This window comes from Triticum dicoccoides, chromosome 7B (assembly GCF_002162155.2).
Source record: "Triticum dicoccoides isolate Atlit2015 ecotype Zavitan chromosome 7B, WEW_v2.0, whole genome shotgun sequence".
NCBI lineage: Eukaryota > Viridiplantae > Streptophyta > Magnoliopsida > Poales > Poaceae > Triticum > Triticum dicoccoides.
Window position 1 is genome coordinate 1,791,134 of NC_041393.1, and position 18,353 is coordinate 1,809,486.

Genomic DNA, 18,353 nt, shown 5'->3' on the forward strand with positions numbered 1-18,353 from the left:
GGCATAAGTGACGAGCTCCAAAGGAGGATATTAAAAGATGAGTAAATTAAGTCTCGTGAGGTATAAAACATTCAATGGGTAAAATGGAAAGTTACCAGCTCCTTCTTTTCCTTTTGTAGGCCCGCTTTATACGCGCGTAGGTTTTGTGCACGTTTCTGCGCATCAGTTAGTGGGCCTTTGGGCGCTGACAGTCTCCTTGCTGAGGCATCCTTCCTTCTTTTATCCAAACCCTCCTGTGAACCTCTAAGCTTCTTGTCTTTTGCTAGCATCTTTCCTTCATCCTCGACGCAAGCTGATAAATCCTCTGCATTTGCATCTTCAACGCCGACGTCAGGATGAATCTGCATGTGGCTATCATAGTCCATTGATGGATCATATCCAAATGAAACATCTTCAGATCCACGCTCTGGCATCAATTCATCTGGCTCATAGAAAAGTTCACCTCCAGCCTTGGCATCCGATGTTTTCTGAACACTTGTGCCAAGCTCAGCATCTATGTCAATGGCAGTACGGCCGTCAGCTCCAAGGTTATCATGTGAGTTGGAGCTAACAGGTATCATGAAGGACTCATCCACACCGTGCACATTCTTCTTTTCCTCCAGAGTGGGTCTCTTGTAATGCCCCTCGGCAAGGGGGTCCAAGGAGCTCCCCCTGTCCATTGAGTTGTCATGTCCATAAACCATGAAGTCATCATTTGCCCCTCTTCTGTATCCCCCACCTCCGGCTTCTATCTCCTTCATGTCACCATCCACAAAGCTCCGACCTTCCCCAGACATCATAAGTTCATCACCAGACATCATCTGCCTGGCCCTAATTCTCCCATTGGCTGTGTTGAAAGGCATTCCATTTCGCTCATCGACATCAGCAGAACCCCGCTCGGATAAAAGAATAGGATCATCCATATTTCCTGTGGTCTCTCTCCTCCTAGGTGGTGGTGGTGGCTCTCTTTCACTGGCGAACATATCCGCGTCATTATTATCTCTTGTCTTCTCTTCATCTCTGAGCAAGAAGTTTTGGAACGCATTCCAGTTTCCTTGATCTCCATCTTGCTGCCCATTAGACATTCGATCCTTGGTGTACTCATCTTCAGACTCAATGGTTTTCTTGCCCCCTTTTTTCTTCGAACTCGAGCGCTTATGATTCCTCTTGCTTGATTTTCTGTGTGAATCATCACTATCCTCTGATGACATATCTGAGCCTGAGTGTGACTCGCTCTCTGATGACCTATGCTTCTTCTTTGATGTTACATTTACATTGCGTATGACAATTACATTCTTCTTGCCCGAGCGCTTGCCTTTTTTACTGGACTTGCGGCCATGAGAACTCTCCCTCTCTGAACCGCTTTGATCGTCACTTTCATCATTGGAGTTGTCGAAGTCCTTGCTATCTGCTGAGTGCTTCCTTGATGGTCTCCTTTCCGAGTAGTTGTACCTGGGATCATCTGCTGGGGGATAGGGAGGAGGGTAATATGGGTTCGCCCCAGGGTAGTATGGTGGCATGCCTTGCATGGGGTAAGGAGGATGCATTGCCCATGGTGGATATCCTGATTGATATGGACCATGATGGTACTCATGGGGAGCTCCTGGGTGGTGATGTGCCCTGTGATCTGTCAAACAACGGAAAAACGATTCCTCAGATCCAAGTTCCCTCTCACAGTAAAACAAAGGAGAAACACAAATTAATTGTGCATGCGGATTGACAAAAGAAATGGTACAAATTCAATATGGCTGCACAATTACCAGGCAAAAGGGCCATTTCAAATTGGAAGAAAATTTGCCATGTAAAAATAAACAGAAGGCGGCTGTATATTAGGAATAATTTGGATCACAATGTTTAGGTAACAAAAACTTAAAATAAAATGTGGCGGTATGGAAGAAATAAAGTGAACAATCATGCAGATAACAAAATCCGCTTATCAACTACAAAGATATAAAATACTAAACAAAGTGAGCATTTGGAAAGTAAGTTAAGTCATGGCACCAACATACCAGCTTTAGCAGCATCTTCGCCATTTGTATCTCCATTAGAGACAGACATTGTTTCCTTATCTCCCATAAACATAATCCCAGAAGCATTGAAGGGGGGAAATTCAGAGCGTGTAGACATTGTTTCGGGTTCAACATCAATCCACTGTCCAGTCTCATGTTTTTGCCTCCACAAATCAATGAACTGTGTGCATGCCTTCCTATAAATTGATAGCGAACACCAACGAAGTTAGCGCTTATGCACTTACAGAAATTACTTAGATCTAACTGTTAAACACGGCAAGGAGATCAATCAATGGAGGTGTGTTCCAGTTGATCAAGAAAAGGTTCAAGTGCAGTAGTAAAGTAAGACATGGACCAAGTACAGTTGTACAGCAATGGAACTGTGTGCATTATCTAGCATGATGTGCTAATTGTGCATTGCAATAACATTCAACAATCTGAAATGGCGTCAGAATTAGCATCAGAATGGAATGCAATAAGTTATGCAGTTATCATACGGAGTCGGCGCAAATTAATTATCTGCCTCAGGCTCACATTATCAATTATCCGATACATCAAGCATGATACTACTTTATTCATTAGAAGGCCGTACTTACATCAAGCGTGAAGCACCAAAACGCTCTGCGAACGAGATCAAATATATCAGGTTGTCTATATCAAACCCAGCAGCTACAGCACGTGCAAAGGCCATAGCCTGCTCTTTACGTAAGACAGTTTTGCGAGTCTCCAGCACTCTGAGAAGCTGAACTCTGCAAAACATTGTAAAAATATATATTTCGATTAACAACTCACCAAGATGCAGATAAATACTTCTTCCAAGAAAGAAATTCCAAAAAACAAGACAACATACCAAAAAGTGGAGATAAAGTAAACAAAGAGCTGAATTTTAGAATAGAATGAGTGTGAGCCAATCGTTCATTAGACAAAAGCATATGTTACTCCACGAAAAAAAGAATTATGGCAGTGCAGATTTTTCATATAAACAAGACAGAAATGTGAGATAAAACGTCTTCAAGGAAAAGATCATGGAGAAAAGGGGGCTTATGCATATAAATACTTTGAATGCTCCTCATGTACTCCGTCGTCATTCTGCAGTGCGGATGCTGGATGTGCGTCAGGCTGCCATTGATACAAGAACGTCAGAGTTAATTATGATTCCCTTTTACCATGACACACTTATTACAGAAAATAAATGCAGTTCTAATTTATCCATACAACCTTACCTTGTACAGAACAAGTGCCTTATCACCATCAGTATTGTAACCTGTCCTGCCACCTGTGAAGGGACATGTCAGGTAAATTTACCAACGAAAGAAGGGATGCAAAATCATGTTCCAGTTCAGATCAATCTATCATGAAAAAACATATATAATTCCCACAGAATCTTCTTTACGTAGTTGTAAATTATCCTGAAAACTTGCGCACTTAATGATGGTTAGATCCATCTTACAGAATAATCAGCTTCCAATATAAGTTAGGTAAAACAGAAGGCAATGCATAAACACGAATAAAAGATAGGCCGTCAATCAAACATGACACATTGTCACTTCCCCTGTACAGGTACAGCCACCCTAATAATACTTTTGAGGCGTCCACTATCATGCACCTAACTGGCTAGCTAACTCAACAGCTGTGACTGAAGGATGGTACACCGCACCAAATTCCATAACTGATAGATAGATTCTAAAACAGCGGTGCGGTGCGGTGCGGTCGCCATACAAAAAGTTTCTGTGGTCCAAACTCAAAGCAACGCACAGCACAGGATTTTTTTTCAATTACGGATCAGCATTGCCGAAGATTTCTTCGTGGATACTGTGACTGCGCAACGCAATGTTCAGGAATGAAATCGGTAGTAGTATCTCCTGTACCTTCCATGGACGAGTCCACGGGTTTCCCATTATGGCCTTCTCCCTAACACAGAGCCATACAAACAAGTCATCACTCACTCTGCAGTCAGTGTCAAGTAGGTAGTACACTGCAGATTACCATTGTGTACTTACAGATTTGAGCCCTAGATTTTCGTTGCTCTGGACGGCGATGGCGTCCTCGAGCTGCAGTATCTCGGACTCTATCGTCGTCACCCGCTCCAGGACCTCCGGCGTGCTCACGAAGCGGACGAACCTAATGCGAACAAGAAGCAACCACGCAAATGAGACACTAACACCGCCGCCGCCGACAGCAACCGGCAGACAAAGACGAGACACCGACAGATAAAGGACGAACCTCTCGACGGTGCCCCTGGTGAACCATGGCGCGTCGGCCGCCGGATCCGGCTCAAGCAGGATGGTGTAGCCTCCCTTGGCAATCTGGTCCTGGGCGGCCTTGAGGTGGGCGACGAAGGGGTTGAGCAGGCCGGAGGCGATCTTCTCCTTCCTCCCATTCGCTATCACAATCAAATCACACCTGCAATAAAATAAAATAAGGGGAGAAACATAAAAATTGTTTCTTGTTGCTGCTGCTGCCGCCGCCGCCGACAGACGAACGCACGAACACACAAAAAAGGAAAGGGGGCTGAAGATTGCAATGCGATATATTTCAGCAGTAATGAGAGCACAAATCCAGCGATAAAGTAAGTATGAATGTTAGTATCTAGTATCTCTTGGATTGGATCTAGTACAAGTATAACGGCAGTTGGGTGTAGCAGAAAGAGCAGAGCTTTGGTGGCGGCGCAGATCCGTATAGTATGGGAGTTACCTGGTGCGGGTGGGGGTGAGCTGGAAGGCCGCCGAGTCCAGCCGCGTCTCCGGCCTCATCGCTGCCGCCGCCGGTGGTGATTCTTGACGGCTTCAGTTCAGATCTTGCGCCAGCCGAATGTCTGGTAGAACAAAAAACGTCCAAGAAAAAGTGGCAATCTCCCTAGATGGGGGAGCTGGAATCCGGCCGGGAGCAGGAGCAAATGCAAAGACTCAGAGGAAGAAGAAGAAGAGATGCTAGACAGAGAGGTAGGGTAGGATAAATATGGTAAAATAAATAAATAAATAAAATGGGAGAGAGGAGGAAGAGAGCGCAGAGCACTGCTCCTGCTGCTGCTCAGTGAGAGAGAGAGAGAGGGGAAATGAGGCTGCTCTGCTCTGCTCTGCTTTTTATTTATTTAGAGGAAGAGGAAGAAATGGAGGATGTGCAGTCCATCTCATCTCATCTCATCTAACAACTGGACTGGATGTTAGCCCAAGAGCAACTTCAATGGGGCGACCCATTTCGTCCGCGGTCGTCCGTTTGGGTCAGCGCGGACAAAAAAGTCCGCCCAATGCATCGCCCCAAACGGACGCGCGTCCGCTTTCGTCCGCCTGCCGGCCTATTTTTGAGCCGGATTTGCATCGGCGCGGACACAAGACGAACGCGTACGCTCGCCCTCTTTCCTCACCGGGCCCGCTGATCGGTGGCGCATTGGATTGGCCTCTCCACATCAAACAGCACACGCTCGCCCGCCTGCTTCGTCGTCGACGCCGCCGGCCATTTTTTCAGATAAAAATAGATACATAAATAGTTCTGGCGTACACAGATAAAACAAAAGACCACTACTCGTCGCTTTCTGACTCCGACTCAGTAATATCCTCCTCCGATGTTTGAATGTAGGCGTCAGCATGCTGCTTGTCTTCAAAGTCCCAACCCGACGTTTCTCGTATCTTCAGTTTCAAATGAGCGGCATGCTTCCGCGAACGCTTGTCCTCCCGATAAGCGGCTCGCTCCGTCCTCCTCGCGTCCCTCTTCAACCTCCTTTGTTTGTAGAACTGGCGCTTGTCGACGATGTCCTGCGGGAAGCGTTCACGCCACACCACCATGGCTTCCATGTCCATCTCGGCGATGGCGAGGCGACGCTGCCGCCTCCGATGGACACGACGATCCTCGTCGGTTAAAAATCGCGGGAGAGGCGTCAGATCCTGCGCCCGCTGGCTCGACACGTCGGGAAAATTCATATCCCGACGAGGCCTCAGGAGGCGCCACGCCGCCACGTCGTGCGCGCGGGCCGCCTTCTCTGCGGTGTCGAAGGTGCCGAGGATGAGATGTTTCTTACGAAACCAGATCTCGAAGGAGAAGGCGCCGGAGCGGCGTTCGCGGACTCCGCGAAAATCCGAAGCGCCCAGGCGGCGGATCGACATGGTGGCGCAGAGGCGGCGAGGCTAGTGAGAGGGGGCGAGACGAGTGGGCGGCGGATAGAGTGTGGAGGAAGCGTCTTCTTATAACGAGCGCCGGCTGCGGCGCGCGCGCGAACCTTTCCTGCGCGTTGGAACGCCAAAACCAGCGCGCGCTAGGCCGCTTTCCCCCGCGCGCTGGAGCGTCAAAACCAGGACGACGGCATGGCCGCTGGCATGATCTAAAACGCGCACGGTCATGAAATGGGTCGGCCCGTTGGGCGCACTGCCGACCCAAAACTAAAAGAGGACAGGCGGCGGGCGGGCGGCCGGCCGACTCAAATGAACAAAAAACTGACAAAAAACGCCGTCCGTTTGAGTCAGCCCGTTGGAGTTGCTCTAAGCTGTAGCAGTTGAGAGTGAACACACCCAAAGCTTCTCCTAACTGCTTTGCTCCATCTAGACCTAGAGCAGAGTGTGGAAACAAATCCAGTTGTGATTTTTCGGTGGGTTTATTAGGATTTGAAGGTACTTCACTCCATTATTGTGAGATTAAAAAATCATTTATTTGCTTATTTATGGTTTTTGGATCAGCTGCCTGCCAACAACCTAAGATGGCATTGGATTCCCCTGGCTAGTAGTCTAGACAGCCTGGGAATGGAATTACCTCAGTCAGAGTGACAGACAAAATAATAAATGAGGTAGCTGTAGTATGAGGAGGAGCATGTGGCATGGCATACAAGCATACTACTACTACTACTACTAATATTAGTATACCATATTACCAGGGAGGGTGGAGGTTATGTTGGTCATTTCGGCTGGTTAGCTGATTATAAGTTGGTGAGATTAAGATTAAGGGAGAGAGAGGGAGAGCCCAGGAAGAAGCTTCCTCTGCTTTGCTTTGCTTGATGGCTGTCTTTAATTTGGTTGAGTGGTTTGGTCTTGATTGACAGCTACTCTAGATAGGTGGTGGTAGATGCTGGACTAGTATATTCTTTGCAGGCAGATGTGGATTTGCTTGCTGATGTAACAGTCAGATCTATGGTTGCCACTGCAAGGGATCATGACACTCTGATCTCAAATTCTGGTTTACTTGGGTCTACTTTATTCACTCATTTAGGAAGGCTAATTAATTAAGTTAAACAATGAGCCGCTCCTTTGACACCCACCCCATGTGAGGTCTGAACCTTAACTGCTGGTATGTATATCATCTGCAGTAACCAAGTATTAGATACTCTACCAATTATGATGCCAAGTTGTGAGGCTAATTAATTCTTGTTAGCTTGATGGGTCAAGTGATGATGATGAAGATGATGATCATGTCAAATCAAATCATGGAGGATGAGGCGGTGGTTGCCATCCTCCTCCTCCGTATTTATCTTCTTCTCCTTCTTCTTCTTCTTTCTTCTGTGCGCGTGCGCGTGCCCCACCTCTTTTTGAGCTTGTGTTTTTTTTTTTGCTGTCACTTGCTAATTGTTGGCTGGCTGGCTGGCTCCGTCAGTGGCTCTATTTGTAACTAATTGCTTGCTTAATTAATTCTAGCTAGAGACCTAGGCTAGTGAGGCCATTTGATATTTTCATTTTTATTTGCTAACTTTTATTTGGGAATCAACCACTGTGTGTAGTCTCTCAGTGCTCCACCGTGAGAGTCTTATAAATTACTAGCTTGCTAACTTGGTTACAAGATGAGATTCTATCTTAATTAAACAAGATACCACAATTGTACAAACCATTGACAGAACAGTCTTACATCCTAATTAAACAAGATACTACAATCGTACAAACCATTGAGAGGACAGTGTTGCCTGCCTTGTGTTAGTGTCTCTTCTATTCTCCTAACTAATTAGATACATTTGATTGTAACGGATGATTGTATGAACATTTTAAATTAATTCATATATGGGAGGTTTTTTAAAAAAAAATAGATACATTTGATGGGATGGCATCTAACTCTAATATTGATTGATTGGTTAATTGGTTGGTGAAGAAATCAAACAATAGCTTATGCCGTGCATGCATCACACCTGCTACCTAGCCATTTGATTCATTCTGTACTTCATGCAAATTTTTAGGCTCACTCAAATAGACGCGTGTTATACAATCACTAATTGCCATCATCCGATCCACCCACAATTACTCTAAAAGCAATGGCATGCATGCTTGCTTGCTTGCATCAATTATTCCTTGTTTATCGCAATGTACTATAGCCAGCTGATAGTTGACTAGTAGCAAGAAAGCTCACAACGCAATTATAACATGCAGTGCCACCTAAGGAATAAATTATGTGCCACTATAATTAATGATGTGATGGGTGGCACTAGTAGTAGTATCATGCTATGATACAAATATCATAGTGCAAAACCGATAAAATATACTGCCAAACAAATCATGTACACAACTTCATATTGCGATTCTATAAATTCTATGATAGTACTAAGTACTCCATCCATCCCAAAATAAGTGTCTAAAGTTGAGACACTTATTTTGAGACGCAGGGAGTATAATGCTATGAGAGGTCTTAGTATATACTTTGCAAGCGTTAGTCAGCTATGCATATTTAGTAAGCTATCCAATGATTATTTTTTGTGACAACATGGAGCTATTGCCATTGCCAAGGAGCCCAGATTTCACAAGAGAACCAAGCACATCAAGCATCGTTTCAACTCCATTCGTAATTATGTTAAGGATGGAGACATAGAACTTTGCAAAGTACATACGGATCTGAATGTGGCAGACCCGTTGACTAAACCTCTTCCACGGGCGAAACATGATCAGCACCAAGACTCCATGGGTGTTAGATTCATAACTATGTAAACTAGATCATTGACTCTAGTGCAAGTGAGAGACTGTTGGAAATATGCCCTAGAGACAATAACAAATTGGTTATTATCATATTTTCTTATTCATGATAAAGGTTCATTATTCATGCTAGAATCGTATTGACCGAAAACTTAAATATATGTGTGAATACATAAACAAGTACTATGTCCCTAGTGTGCCTCTACTAGACTAGCTCGTTGATCAAAGATGGTTAAGATTTCCTAACCATAGACATGAGTTGTCATTTGATAACGGGATCACATCATTAGGAAAATGGTGTGATGGACAAGACCCAACCGTAAGCTTAGCAGTTGATTGTATCAGTTTATTGTTATAGCTTTCTTCATGTCAAGTATCTATTCCTAAGACCATGAGATCGTGCAATTAATTCTAGCTAGGGCATAGGGTAGTGAGGCCGTTTGCTAATTTTATTTTTTTATTTTCTAACTTTTATTTGGGAATCAACCACTGTATGTAGTCTCTCAGTGCTCCACCGTGAGAGTCTTATAAATTACTAGCTTGCTAACTTGGTTACAAGATGAGATTCTATCTTAATTAAACAAGACACCACAATTGTACAAACCATTTAGAGAACAGTGTTACATCCTAATTAAACAAGATACTAGAACTGTACGAACCATTGAGAGGAGTGTTGCCTGCCTTGTGTTAGTGCCTCCTCTTCTCTTCTCTTCTCCTAATTGATTACATGAATTTGATTGGATGGCATCTAATTCTAGTCCAGCGGTTGATTGATTGATTGGTTAACTGGTTGGTGAAGAAAGCAAACAATGTTTTATGCCGTGCATCAGACCTGCCATTTGATTGATTCCTTGCACATTTTTGTTTAGGCGCCTAGCTACTCAAATAGAAGCATGGCTTATACAATCACTAATTGCACTAATAATCCGATCCATCCACAATAACTCTAAAAGCAATGTCATGCATGCTTGCTTGCTTGCATCAATTATTCCTTGTTTATCACAATGTACCCTTTTTTGCGGGGTATCGCGATGTACTACTACTTATATTGCCAGCTGATAGTTGACTAGCAAGAACGCTCACAGTGCGATTATATCATGCAGTGCCACCTAAGGAAAAGATTGTATGTGCCACTATAATTAATGATGTGATGGATGTGGCAGTAGTAGTGTCATGCTATGATACAGTATCATAGTGCAAAATTGAGAAAATATACTGCCAAATGAATCTTGTACACAGCTTCATATTGAGATTCTACACAAATCAACAAATAAGATGACACTATGATACTCCTACAGGTGTTAGTTAGCTATCCATATTTACTGTCTTGCTCGGTTTTCCTGCTAAGAGCTCTCTTGATGGGTTATCTATGCAATTGAGTTGCAAAGCCTTTTGATTTTATAGGCTCTGCTTGGAGGCTGGCAATTTTTTTTACGGAACACAATACCGACGCGGACGCTCACAAACACAAACATACACTCACCCCTATGAACGCATGCACATTCGAAGACTAAGCCAGCGAGTCTTGCGGTTGACGAAGTCACCACAAGTGTTTTGCTATCGACATGAATATCATCTTCCACTGAAAGAATATTCCACCTTTACGAGACACCAAAGTATCAAACCTAGGGTTTGATCCCTGATGGCTGGAGGTATCACGGCCCTTCTAACCATCCAACCACATGTTGGTTAAAAAATGCAGGAATTGTGTCGGTGTGGATTCTGGCAGACCCCTCAGACTAGCCGGAAAGCCCAGAGAGGAAACATGAGACAGATTTATCCAGATTTGGGTCCTCTCTGTAGGAATTTTTTTTCTTAGGAATTTTTTCGGTGGGAGGCAGATTCCAAAAAGGCAGCTAGGAGTTTTTTCTCTGTAGGAATTTAATCGTACAATTATTATTATTTTTGTTACGATTTCCCTTCGTTCCAGAGGGGTTAGAGGGAGAAGGGAAAAGCATGAATGGGCATGATGTGTATGGTTGAAGGATCAATTTCAGATGCTGCGCTTTCCTGGAGTGGACTGGGCTCTTGTGTCGTGTAGGTAGAGAACTCTAAGCTACTGCAAAGATATGCATCGATCATGCATGTTAACTTGTCATCATCAGTACCAACTGAATTATGCATATATTTGTATGCAATGGTAGCTCGCAAGTACACATACAAAATGATAGAATTAGCATGCATGCATGCAGCCCCACGTAGGAAAGTGACAGTTGAAAGTTAGTTCCTAGCTACTAGTTCAGGATGGAGTGACCTGTAGCTTAGCGAACTGAATTTTGCAGGTGTTGAAAGAAGAAAATCTAGTGAATTTTGCAGCTGAGCTGGGTTGGCTATTTAGGGTTTTTACGAAAAGGAGGAATACCCCAGTCTCTGCATCTTTTGATGTGATGCACACGGTCATATTTATTAAAAATCCAGGTGCCAAACAGGGTCTCAAAAAGCTTTACAAATCTATTTAGGTAGGTAGGGAATAGCATATAACGGCATAACTAACGCATGCTAATTGATGCACTCTTCCCTCCCAATATTTACTGGTTCATTTGGTGAACGCCCGGACGTTACGGAGCTCATGAATTCATCCTCTCCATCACCTGTCCCCAAATAAACAAGGCAAGGCAACGCATGCATATATAAGCAGCAGGCGGACGGAGCTAGCTCGCCGGCAAACACCAAACCGAACCACATGCCAACGACGACGACGACGGCGACGGCGACCAGCGGCAGGGGTTGCGGGAGGAGCATGACGGGCGCGTTGCTGGTGTTGCTACTGGCGCTGCTTGGCCGGCCGTCTCCGGCGAGGGCGCAGCTGGGGGACGCCCACAAGTGCCGGGACACGTGCCTGGAGGGGTGCACCGGGTGGGTGGTGGTGTGCCACATGTCATGCGCCAGCGCCTGCGCGGGGGCCGGCGGCATCGGCATCATGAGCATCGACAACGGCATCCCGCCGGACCACCCCAACCCCGACGATCTCCCCAAGCCACCGCCGCTGCCGGACCTTGTCCATCCCCTCCGAGGAGCTGGCGGCATCGCCTTCAGCCCCGCGCCGTCACCGGCAGCATCTTCCTCAGAATCATCATCGTCGTCGTCGACATCGGATGATGATTAAGAGATTACTAGGCAACTAGTTAAGCACTATCCATAGATTGGTTGCAACAAGCAAGCATATGGCTGACTGACGAATGTGGTAGGCCTTCTCTCTGCGGGTATGTCTAATGGATGGATGGATGGATGAAAATTCATCATATTTGCAGCAATTGCTTACTTTTACTGCATTCTCTTTCAACAATTCTCTCTCCCACTAAATTTAAAAACAAAATTAATTAAATAGCACGCTTCTTTCCACTAATAAAATTAATATTGATGGACGGTTTAATTACACAAAATAAGTAGTTACTAGCATGCATGTATTTGCTTGCTGCCTTGTGCTTCACTTCCAATCTCTCCCCCCACAAGCTTCGTCTTTACAACCAACCAATCTCCTACTTCCACAGCTTCACCCATCTGTCGTGGCTCGCCGACGCAATCGACCCCGTCAGCGGGGAGTGCGCCAGCGCCGCAATCAGCCCCTCGTGCGCCGGCACCACGTTCCTCTGGTTATCCGCCACGCTCCACAGCTCCACCGTCTGCATTATCACATCGCATCACATGTTTGCCTCTCTTGTGCTATACACCACCTTATTATTATTATTATTATTATTATTATTCAGAATTTGCAGCAACCATGTCAATGCTTGCTTACCTGGTAACCACCAACGATCAAAACTTTCGGGTATCTCGGATGGAATATGCATGACTGGTACTGGTTCCCGTGCGACCTCAGCTCGTGGATGCACTGCCCTGACGCCACCGACCACACCTTCACGCTGTCCTGGCTCGCCGACGCCAAATACTCGCCCGTTTCGTCCCAGCAGATGCAGTTTACCTCGCTAGTGTGAACCTAAATAATTTTAAAAATAATTCAATGGTGAACAACTACCTCCTCTCCTCACGTTGCACAAACATCACGACCGCCGTGCAATTCTTGATTACCTTTGCCTGCGAATGTAAACTCGTGTCCGTGTCGATATCAATCATGTTCACCGTGTTTCCTGCTGCCACCGCAAGGAGCTTTCCAATCCGAGGCTGAAACCTCACCCTACCAGTACCGCCCTGTTTCACCTGTATCCATTCATGTACAATTCAAGTATTATTATTATTGTCACTGAAATGATGTCATCTATAAAGGCGATGCGCTAGAGACAAACCCTGGACACGCGTGAAGCCGCATTTTGACCAACTGTCCAGAACCGGATCTCTCCATTGTCGTCACACGAGCATAGAATCTCTGTCAATTTTGGGTGAAAATCTACCGATGTTACATGGGAGGAATGCCCAAGAAAAATTTGCAATGCGCCGGTTCGCTGCAAAATGAAGAAAATAATGGATTTAGGTATCTGGCAGTCAATACTAACATGGTGAAGTGAAACATAGGTCCATAAAAAATCAGTCACATCATCAATATGTGCACATGATTAGCGAATTAATGCGTGAAGTTTGGTTCCCTACAATTAGGATCAGCCAACTGTATACTAAACATATATGTTATGTTCAAGCTCAATCTGACTAAACCTGTCTGCGTCCAATCAACAATCATGTGTATCAAAAAACGACAGACAGCAAAAGAACTAGGGTTACTGGGCCGCTCTGTAATAAACAAATCAAACTAAATCCATCATCAATTTCTGTCTGGCCCAAAGAACAGACCACTTTAACTTCTGATCAGCCTTAACCCATTAGACTCTATAATCATGAACGGTACTTGACTTGCAATTTGATTACTGGAGTCTGGATTCCTAAACTTGAACAGTTGTGTCAACCGGCTGGACTCCACAATCATGAACAGTACTAGACCGCTTTACCTTAAGATCAGCTTCTACCCAATGAATTTAAATTGGTTAGACAGCCTGAGGGCCCTGTATAGTAGCTTATGCCACAAGTAAATGTTCTTGGACAACCACGACAAATGATGTCCTGGCACAATATTATTTCAGATTGCAGAATATAGTTTACATCTAGCAAGTACCCACATGCTTTGAATAATCAAACATTGCAATTAAAGGTACCAGTAAGTCTTAGATATTCAGTTGAGATTTTTGCATTTAAGATATAAGTGTTCCATGGAGTTACAAAAGCTTGGCGCTTACTGAAAAAGAGACAAAGGTGTTCCCCTTTTACACTAACAAATAGGAGAGCATGATTTACACTTCCTCTATAAAGACCTTCTATGGTATTCCCCTTCTATGGAGTTTGTAACTCAAGTTTGCAGTGATCTCTTGCCACAATCAAAGCGCAAAAGTTTAAATTTCAGTGTCAATGGTAGGCAGTGAAAAGCACCAAAAGGCCGGAACTTGCAGCAAATAAGGAAAGTAAGAATTACTAATGAGAAACACATATAAAAGAAAGTAGAAGAAAATACCTCGGCTGCATTCCATAGTCGAACAGTTCCATCAGAAGATGAAGTAGCCAACTGAGTCGAATTCGGTCTGAATCTTATGTCTGTTATAAAGTTTGTATGTTCTTCTGGTTTAGTATCCATGCTAAAATTGTCCATATTCCAGAGGAAGACCTACAGTACCATAGAAACATCACATATAAGAAAATATAAACTGCTTTAGAATGGCCTAATTTTCTATCAGAGGCGCAAAGCAATAACAAAATTACATGTCAACATTGCAGGTCAAGGTGGGTGAAAGGGTAATATTGCATCTCCAGCGATAAACAGAATAAGATGGAGGTGCCAGTGTACGGTACGGCAGAAGAAATATGAGATAAATATTTTATTACTGAAAAAAATCGTGACTGGAGTTAGCAATAACAGGTACTTTTAACAGTGATGAAATCTTGTGCCAATATTAAAGGTAAATTCTACTTATAAAATCCTAATATTCTTAAAAGAAGAAAACTGATTTTTAATGATTTGAACACTCTGGCACAAGGAAGGAATTTACAAGATAAATTGTTAACTCGCATCTACTTGTGAGTTTACACAGCTTACCTTTTTCTCATGACCGGCGCTAGCAAGTAACTTTCCGTCTGTAGAGAAGTGACAGCAAACAACCTTGTTGTTGCTTGCACGGTTATTAGCAACCTCACTCAAAGAAAGACCTACAAAAGAATGAACGGTTTATAATGATTATACTTTTTCAGGGCTGAAGTTTGCGGCACAGCTCAAAAGCTTAAAATATTTACTTTTCAGGGACTCCTGCTCCGAGGGCCCTTTCTTCAATGCAGCGAATATGTCTCGACCATCCCCATCATCATTTGACAAAAATGAATCGACGTTATCTTCAAAATCAACGAAACTATCCAAATTATCCTGTCAGTAACAAAAGTTGTTTGAGCACAACAAACTTACAACCAAAAATTGAAACAGCAGAGCAGTATACGCATAATAGTGGTACCATCTGATTAGAGGATGAAGCAAATCCACTTGTTCCATCCGCGCCACAAACCATTGAACTTTTTTGCGCAATGTTCACGTTGCTAGCTACTGGTATTCCACCACCAGGAGTATGATTTGATGGAGTTGAGGGTGGAGAATGCCCAACGGTATTTCCTGTGCCGGTACTATTAGCTGCCCCAGAAGAAGTTGGCTTCCGCTTTCTACTATTCTGGATATCAAGAATAATGGACACGCTTAGGTATCACACGTATGGAGCTAGAAAACTTAAGAAACATCTCAAGGTAATTACTCAGACTACCTGCTGCTGCTGCTGCTGTTGTTGCTGCTGCTGCTGCTGTTGCTGTTGCTGTTGTTGCTGTTGATGTTGTTGCTGCTGTTGCTGGTGGTGGTGCTGCTGCTGTTGTTGCAATTCCATCATCCGGTGACCCGAGGACTGCTGCATCTGGGCCATCTTCAACTAACAGATAGCAAATATTGTATAATAGTCAATCATAACATGCATAGGGTGCCATAGGAAGGCATAAAAGTGAAATTATAGAATCATCCATACTATTCCCAAGCAGAAAAACTGTGGAAAGAAAGTACCAGTAAAATGCAGAACATCTTTCCAGAAAATATAGAACATTTTATTTAAACAGTGAACATATTTGTAGAACAATGTAATTTGATTGATAGTGAACTATAGTTCGTTAGAATTGTCAGCTTTATAATGGACTTGACATGTATCAAGTTTCTCAGAACCAATTGTATACTGACCTTCATCATATACTCGTGTTCATCTGGCCGAACCTTTGGTGAACCAGAATGAGCTGGAGAACCCATTCTAGCAAGCTCATTCTGTGTTTGTGCTTGAGCCATCATTTGCTGTTGTGGTGATAAAATTTGAAATTGGTTTGGAGATGTCATCAACTGCTTCTGTGCTCCTAAAGTTGACCGGAGTTGATCGATACCTGGGACCTTCAGCCAACACCAAAAACAGATGAGCTTTCAATAAGAAAAGTAAAGAAGAGTAAAGAGATGTCAGCAAACTCACTGTTAGGGGCCAGCCTTTCAGTGGCACACTCCCAACTCCTTGATTTAGCCCTAAGTGGAGGAAGATGGATCAGAAAAAACACCTTCGGCCATTTACTGAAATTATTTTCATTGTTTGTCATATGGTTCTACAAATCTCAGTCAATTTAATTTCAGGGTGTTTGTCGTGAGTTTAATGTGCAAGCTAACTAGCTGTATGCTCACATCTAAATCAACAAACACTCGAGTATGAATATGATAGTACTAGCCACAGCAAGCCGAAAAGGTAATAATGGGTAAAAACAATAGAACTCATGATGCAATTTTCACAAGGACACCCGGTATGAACACATAATGGGTCTTCCATCAGTACCATGTGTTTTTCTACATCAAGAGACACAATGAGCAGCAGTACTTATATCATCTCAGGATGTTACTCACCAGAAGCGGCTAATCCAGATTTTGATTGCAGCATGGCTGCTCCGTATAATGCAGAAGGGTCTGTAGGCATTGTTCTTTGTTGAGTAGCACCATCACCTTTGATGTCCTTGAAAATAGTTGAGTAGAATATTAGGAAGCAGCAAAAAGGTGCAGAGAAACTGTGAATAGAAATGAGCTAGAGAAGACAGTATGCATTACAACTTGCTGGTTTCTTGACTGAAGCTGCTGCTGCAGAGCTGCCATATTGACCGAGCTGCCCTGAAGTTGCCTGAATGGACAAAAGGATTAGTCAGAATCTCATCATCAACGCTTAGTTGGTGCTGGAATGAATTGCTGAAAACCTACCCAGTTTGGTTAGCTGCTGACTTGAGAAGAGCCATCCTATTTGCATCGAAGAGCTGCTGTGATGCCTCGGAGTCCATGGGATTGTGATTCCTCATTCCTTCCATCAATTTAGAGGCCAGAACAGCTGATACATCAGAGTTCATAGCACCATTAAGGGCCGGTTGATTTGGATCCCGTCTCTGCAAGTGGGCATTCTGCTGTTGTAATAGCTGGAGTCTCATCTGGTGCTCCCTTGACTTCATCTAGTGCACCACAAAGAATTCCATATAAATACAAAAGCATATACAATGAGCAGCACATGTGACTTCTTGACATACCATTAAACTTGATACACAGAATGCAGATATCACATTCACATTTCACAGATAGGAAAAAAAAAAGACAGTAGCATTCTGAGTAAGTTACACGCAGTATCCATGTTACGGCCTAATTCAGTGTCAGTGCACTTAGACATCTAGTCACACTCTCTGGTCAGTTTTTACTACTTTGCCAGATTATGCGGGCGCTCTGTTTTTCTTTTTGCACTCTTGAGGTCACTGTGAGTTGGCCATAGTAGCATCGGATCACACGGCAGTAAGCATAAGCTTGTGTACATACAGAGTAGGTATTACAGAGCAGGATATTTATGGTAGAATGCTAGTTGCTTCCCAGCTATTAAGTAATAGAATTTCAGCAAAAATGGAACGGATAATTATAAAAGTGGATGCTGAGCTGAAGAGCTATCTACCAACAGCATTTTAGCAAAAGAAGGAAGATAGGTTGAATCCGTATTGAAGTCACACATTATTACCGTCGCAGGCCAAGAATAAACGCTATAGCACGTCCTGTTTGACATAGTAACATCAACGTGCAGGTGCAGGTACAGGTACAGGTGTGGTGTGGGATGGTATCAAGTAAATCCTTGTTAAAAGCAGGGTAAGGCATAATAATAATAAGTGACGCAATGTAGAAAGAAGATGGGCATGGAGGAAGTAATGGCATACGTCCATAGAAGGCGCGGCTGCGGCCCCGGCTCCTCCTCCTTGTTGGGGCTTGTCCCTTGTCCTGGCGTCGAAGATGTCCCAGAAGATGGACCACCACTCGAAGAGGAAGCCTCCCGGGGCGTCGATCGCTGCGGAACGAAACGGAACCGAACCGAAGCGAGAGCAGACAAGCATTAGCCATTAATTAGGTAACAGATGAGTTACTAGTACTAGTACATATTCCTCGTGGTTGTAGTGCTGGGTGTTTTTGGTTGGTGTGAATTTTGGGTGG

The 18,353-nt window shown here is 43.9% G+C and overlaps 3 protein-coding genes across 5 annotated transcripts in view; 1 reads left to right on the forward strand and 2 right to left on the reverse strand.

The window, feature by feature from the left end:
• The window catches only part of LOC119335333 (COP1-interacting protein 7-like), a 7,807-nt gene extending 2,765 nt beyond the window's left edge, over nt 1-5,042 (reverse strand). Inside the window, exons 1-9 of the mRNA XM_037607463.1 lie at nt 4,683-5,042; nt 4,212-4,391; nt 3,989-4,109; nt 3,857-3,899; nt 3,212-3,264; nt 3,046-3,107; nt 2,585-2,737; nt 1,989-2,185; nt 96-1,606 (exon numbers count right to left, since the gene is read on the reverse strand). Coding sequence (XP_037463360.1) covers nt 96-1,606; nt 1,989-2,185; nt 2,585-2,737; nt 3,046-3,107; nt 3,212-3,264; nt 3,857-3,899; nt 3,989-4,109; nt 4,212-4,391; nt 4,683-4,741 — 2,379 coding nt within the window. The 5' untranslated portion in view covers nt 4,742-5,042. The remainder of the gene's footprint in view (nt 1-95; nt 1,607-1,988; nt 2,186-2,584; nt 2,738-3,045; nt 3,108-3,211; nt 3,265-3,856; nt 3,900-3,988; nt 4,110-4,211; nt 4,392-4,682) is intronic.
• Nucleotides 5,043-11,543: 6,501 nt separating this feature from the next.
• On the forward strand, nt 11,544-11,989 carry LOC119337511. Its single transcript, XM_037609678.1, has one exon. It carries the CDS (start codon nt 11,544-11,546, stop codon nt 11,964-11,966), a length of 423 nt encoding a protein of 140 aa, XP_037465575.1. The 3' UTR covers nt 11,967-11,989.
• A 187-nt stretch (nt 11,990-12,176) lies between these two features.
• The window catches only part of LOC119337510 (transcriptional corepressor LEUNIG_HOMOLOG-like), a 7,296-nt gene continuing 1,119 nt past the window's right edge, over nt 12,177-18,353 (reverse strand). The window contains exons 3-17 of one of the 3 annotated variants that reach the window (XM_037609675.1): nt 18,083-18,210; nt 17,100-17,341; nt 16,953-17,022; nt 16,755-16,860; nt 16,336-16,385; nt 16,059-16,259; nt 15,601-15,759; nt 15,301-15,510; nt 15,089-15,215; nt 14,895-15,004; nt 14,316-14,465; nt 13,105-13,260; nt 12,890-13,018; nt 12,600-12,797; nt 12,177-12,483 (exon numbers count right to left, since the gene is read on the reverse strand). In XM_037609675.1, coding sequence (XP_037465572.1) covers nt 12,340-12,483; nt 12,600-12,797; nt 12,890-13,018; nt 13,105-13,260; nt 14,316-14,465; nt 14,895-15,004; nt 15,089-15,215; nt 15,301-15,510; nt 15,601-15,759; nt 16,059-16,259; nt 16,336-16,385; nt 16,755-16,860; nt 16,953-17,022; nt 17,100-17,341; nt 18,083-18,210 — 2,180 coding nt within the window. In that variant the 3' untranslated portion in view covers nt 12,177-12,339. The remainder of the gene's footprint in view (nt 12,484-12,599; nt 12,798-12,889; nt 13,019-13,104; nt 13,261-14,315; nt 14,466-14,894; nt 15,005-15,088; nt 15,216-15,300; nt 15,511-15,600; nt 15,760-16,058; nt 16,260-16,335; nt 16,386-16,754; nt 16,861-16,952; nt 17,023-17,099; nt 17,342-18,082; nt 18,211-18,353) is intronic. The other 2 variants (XM_037609677.1, XM_037609676.1) reach the window with 2 other exon arrangements.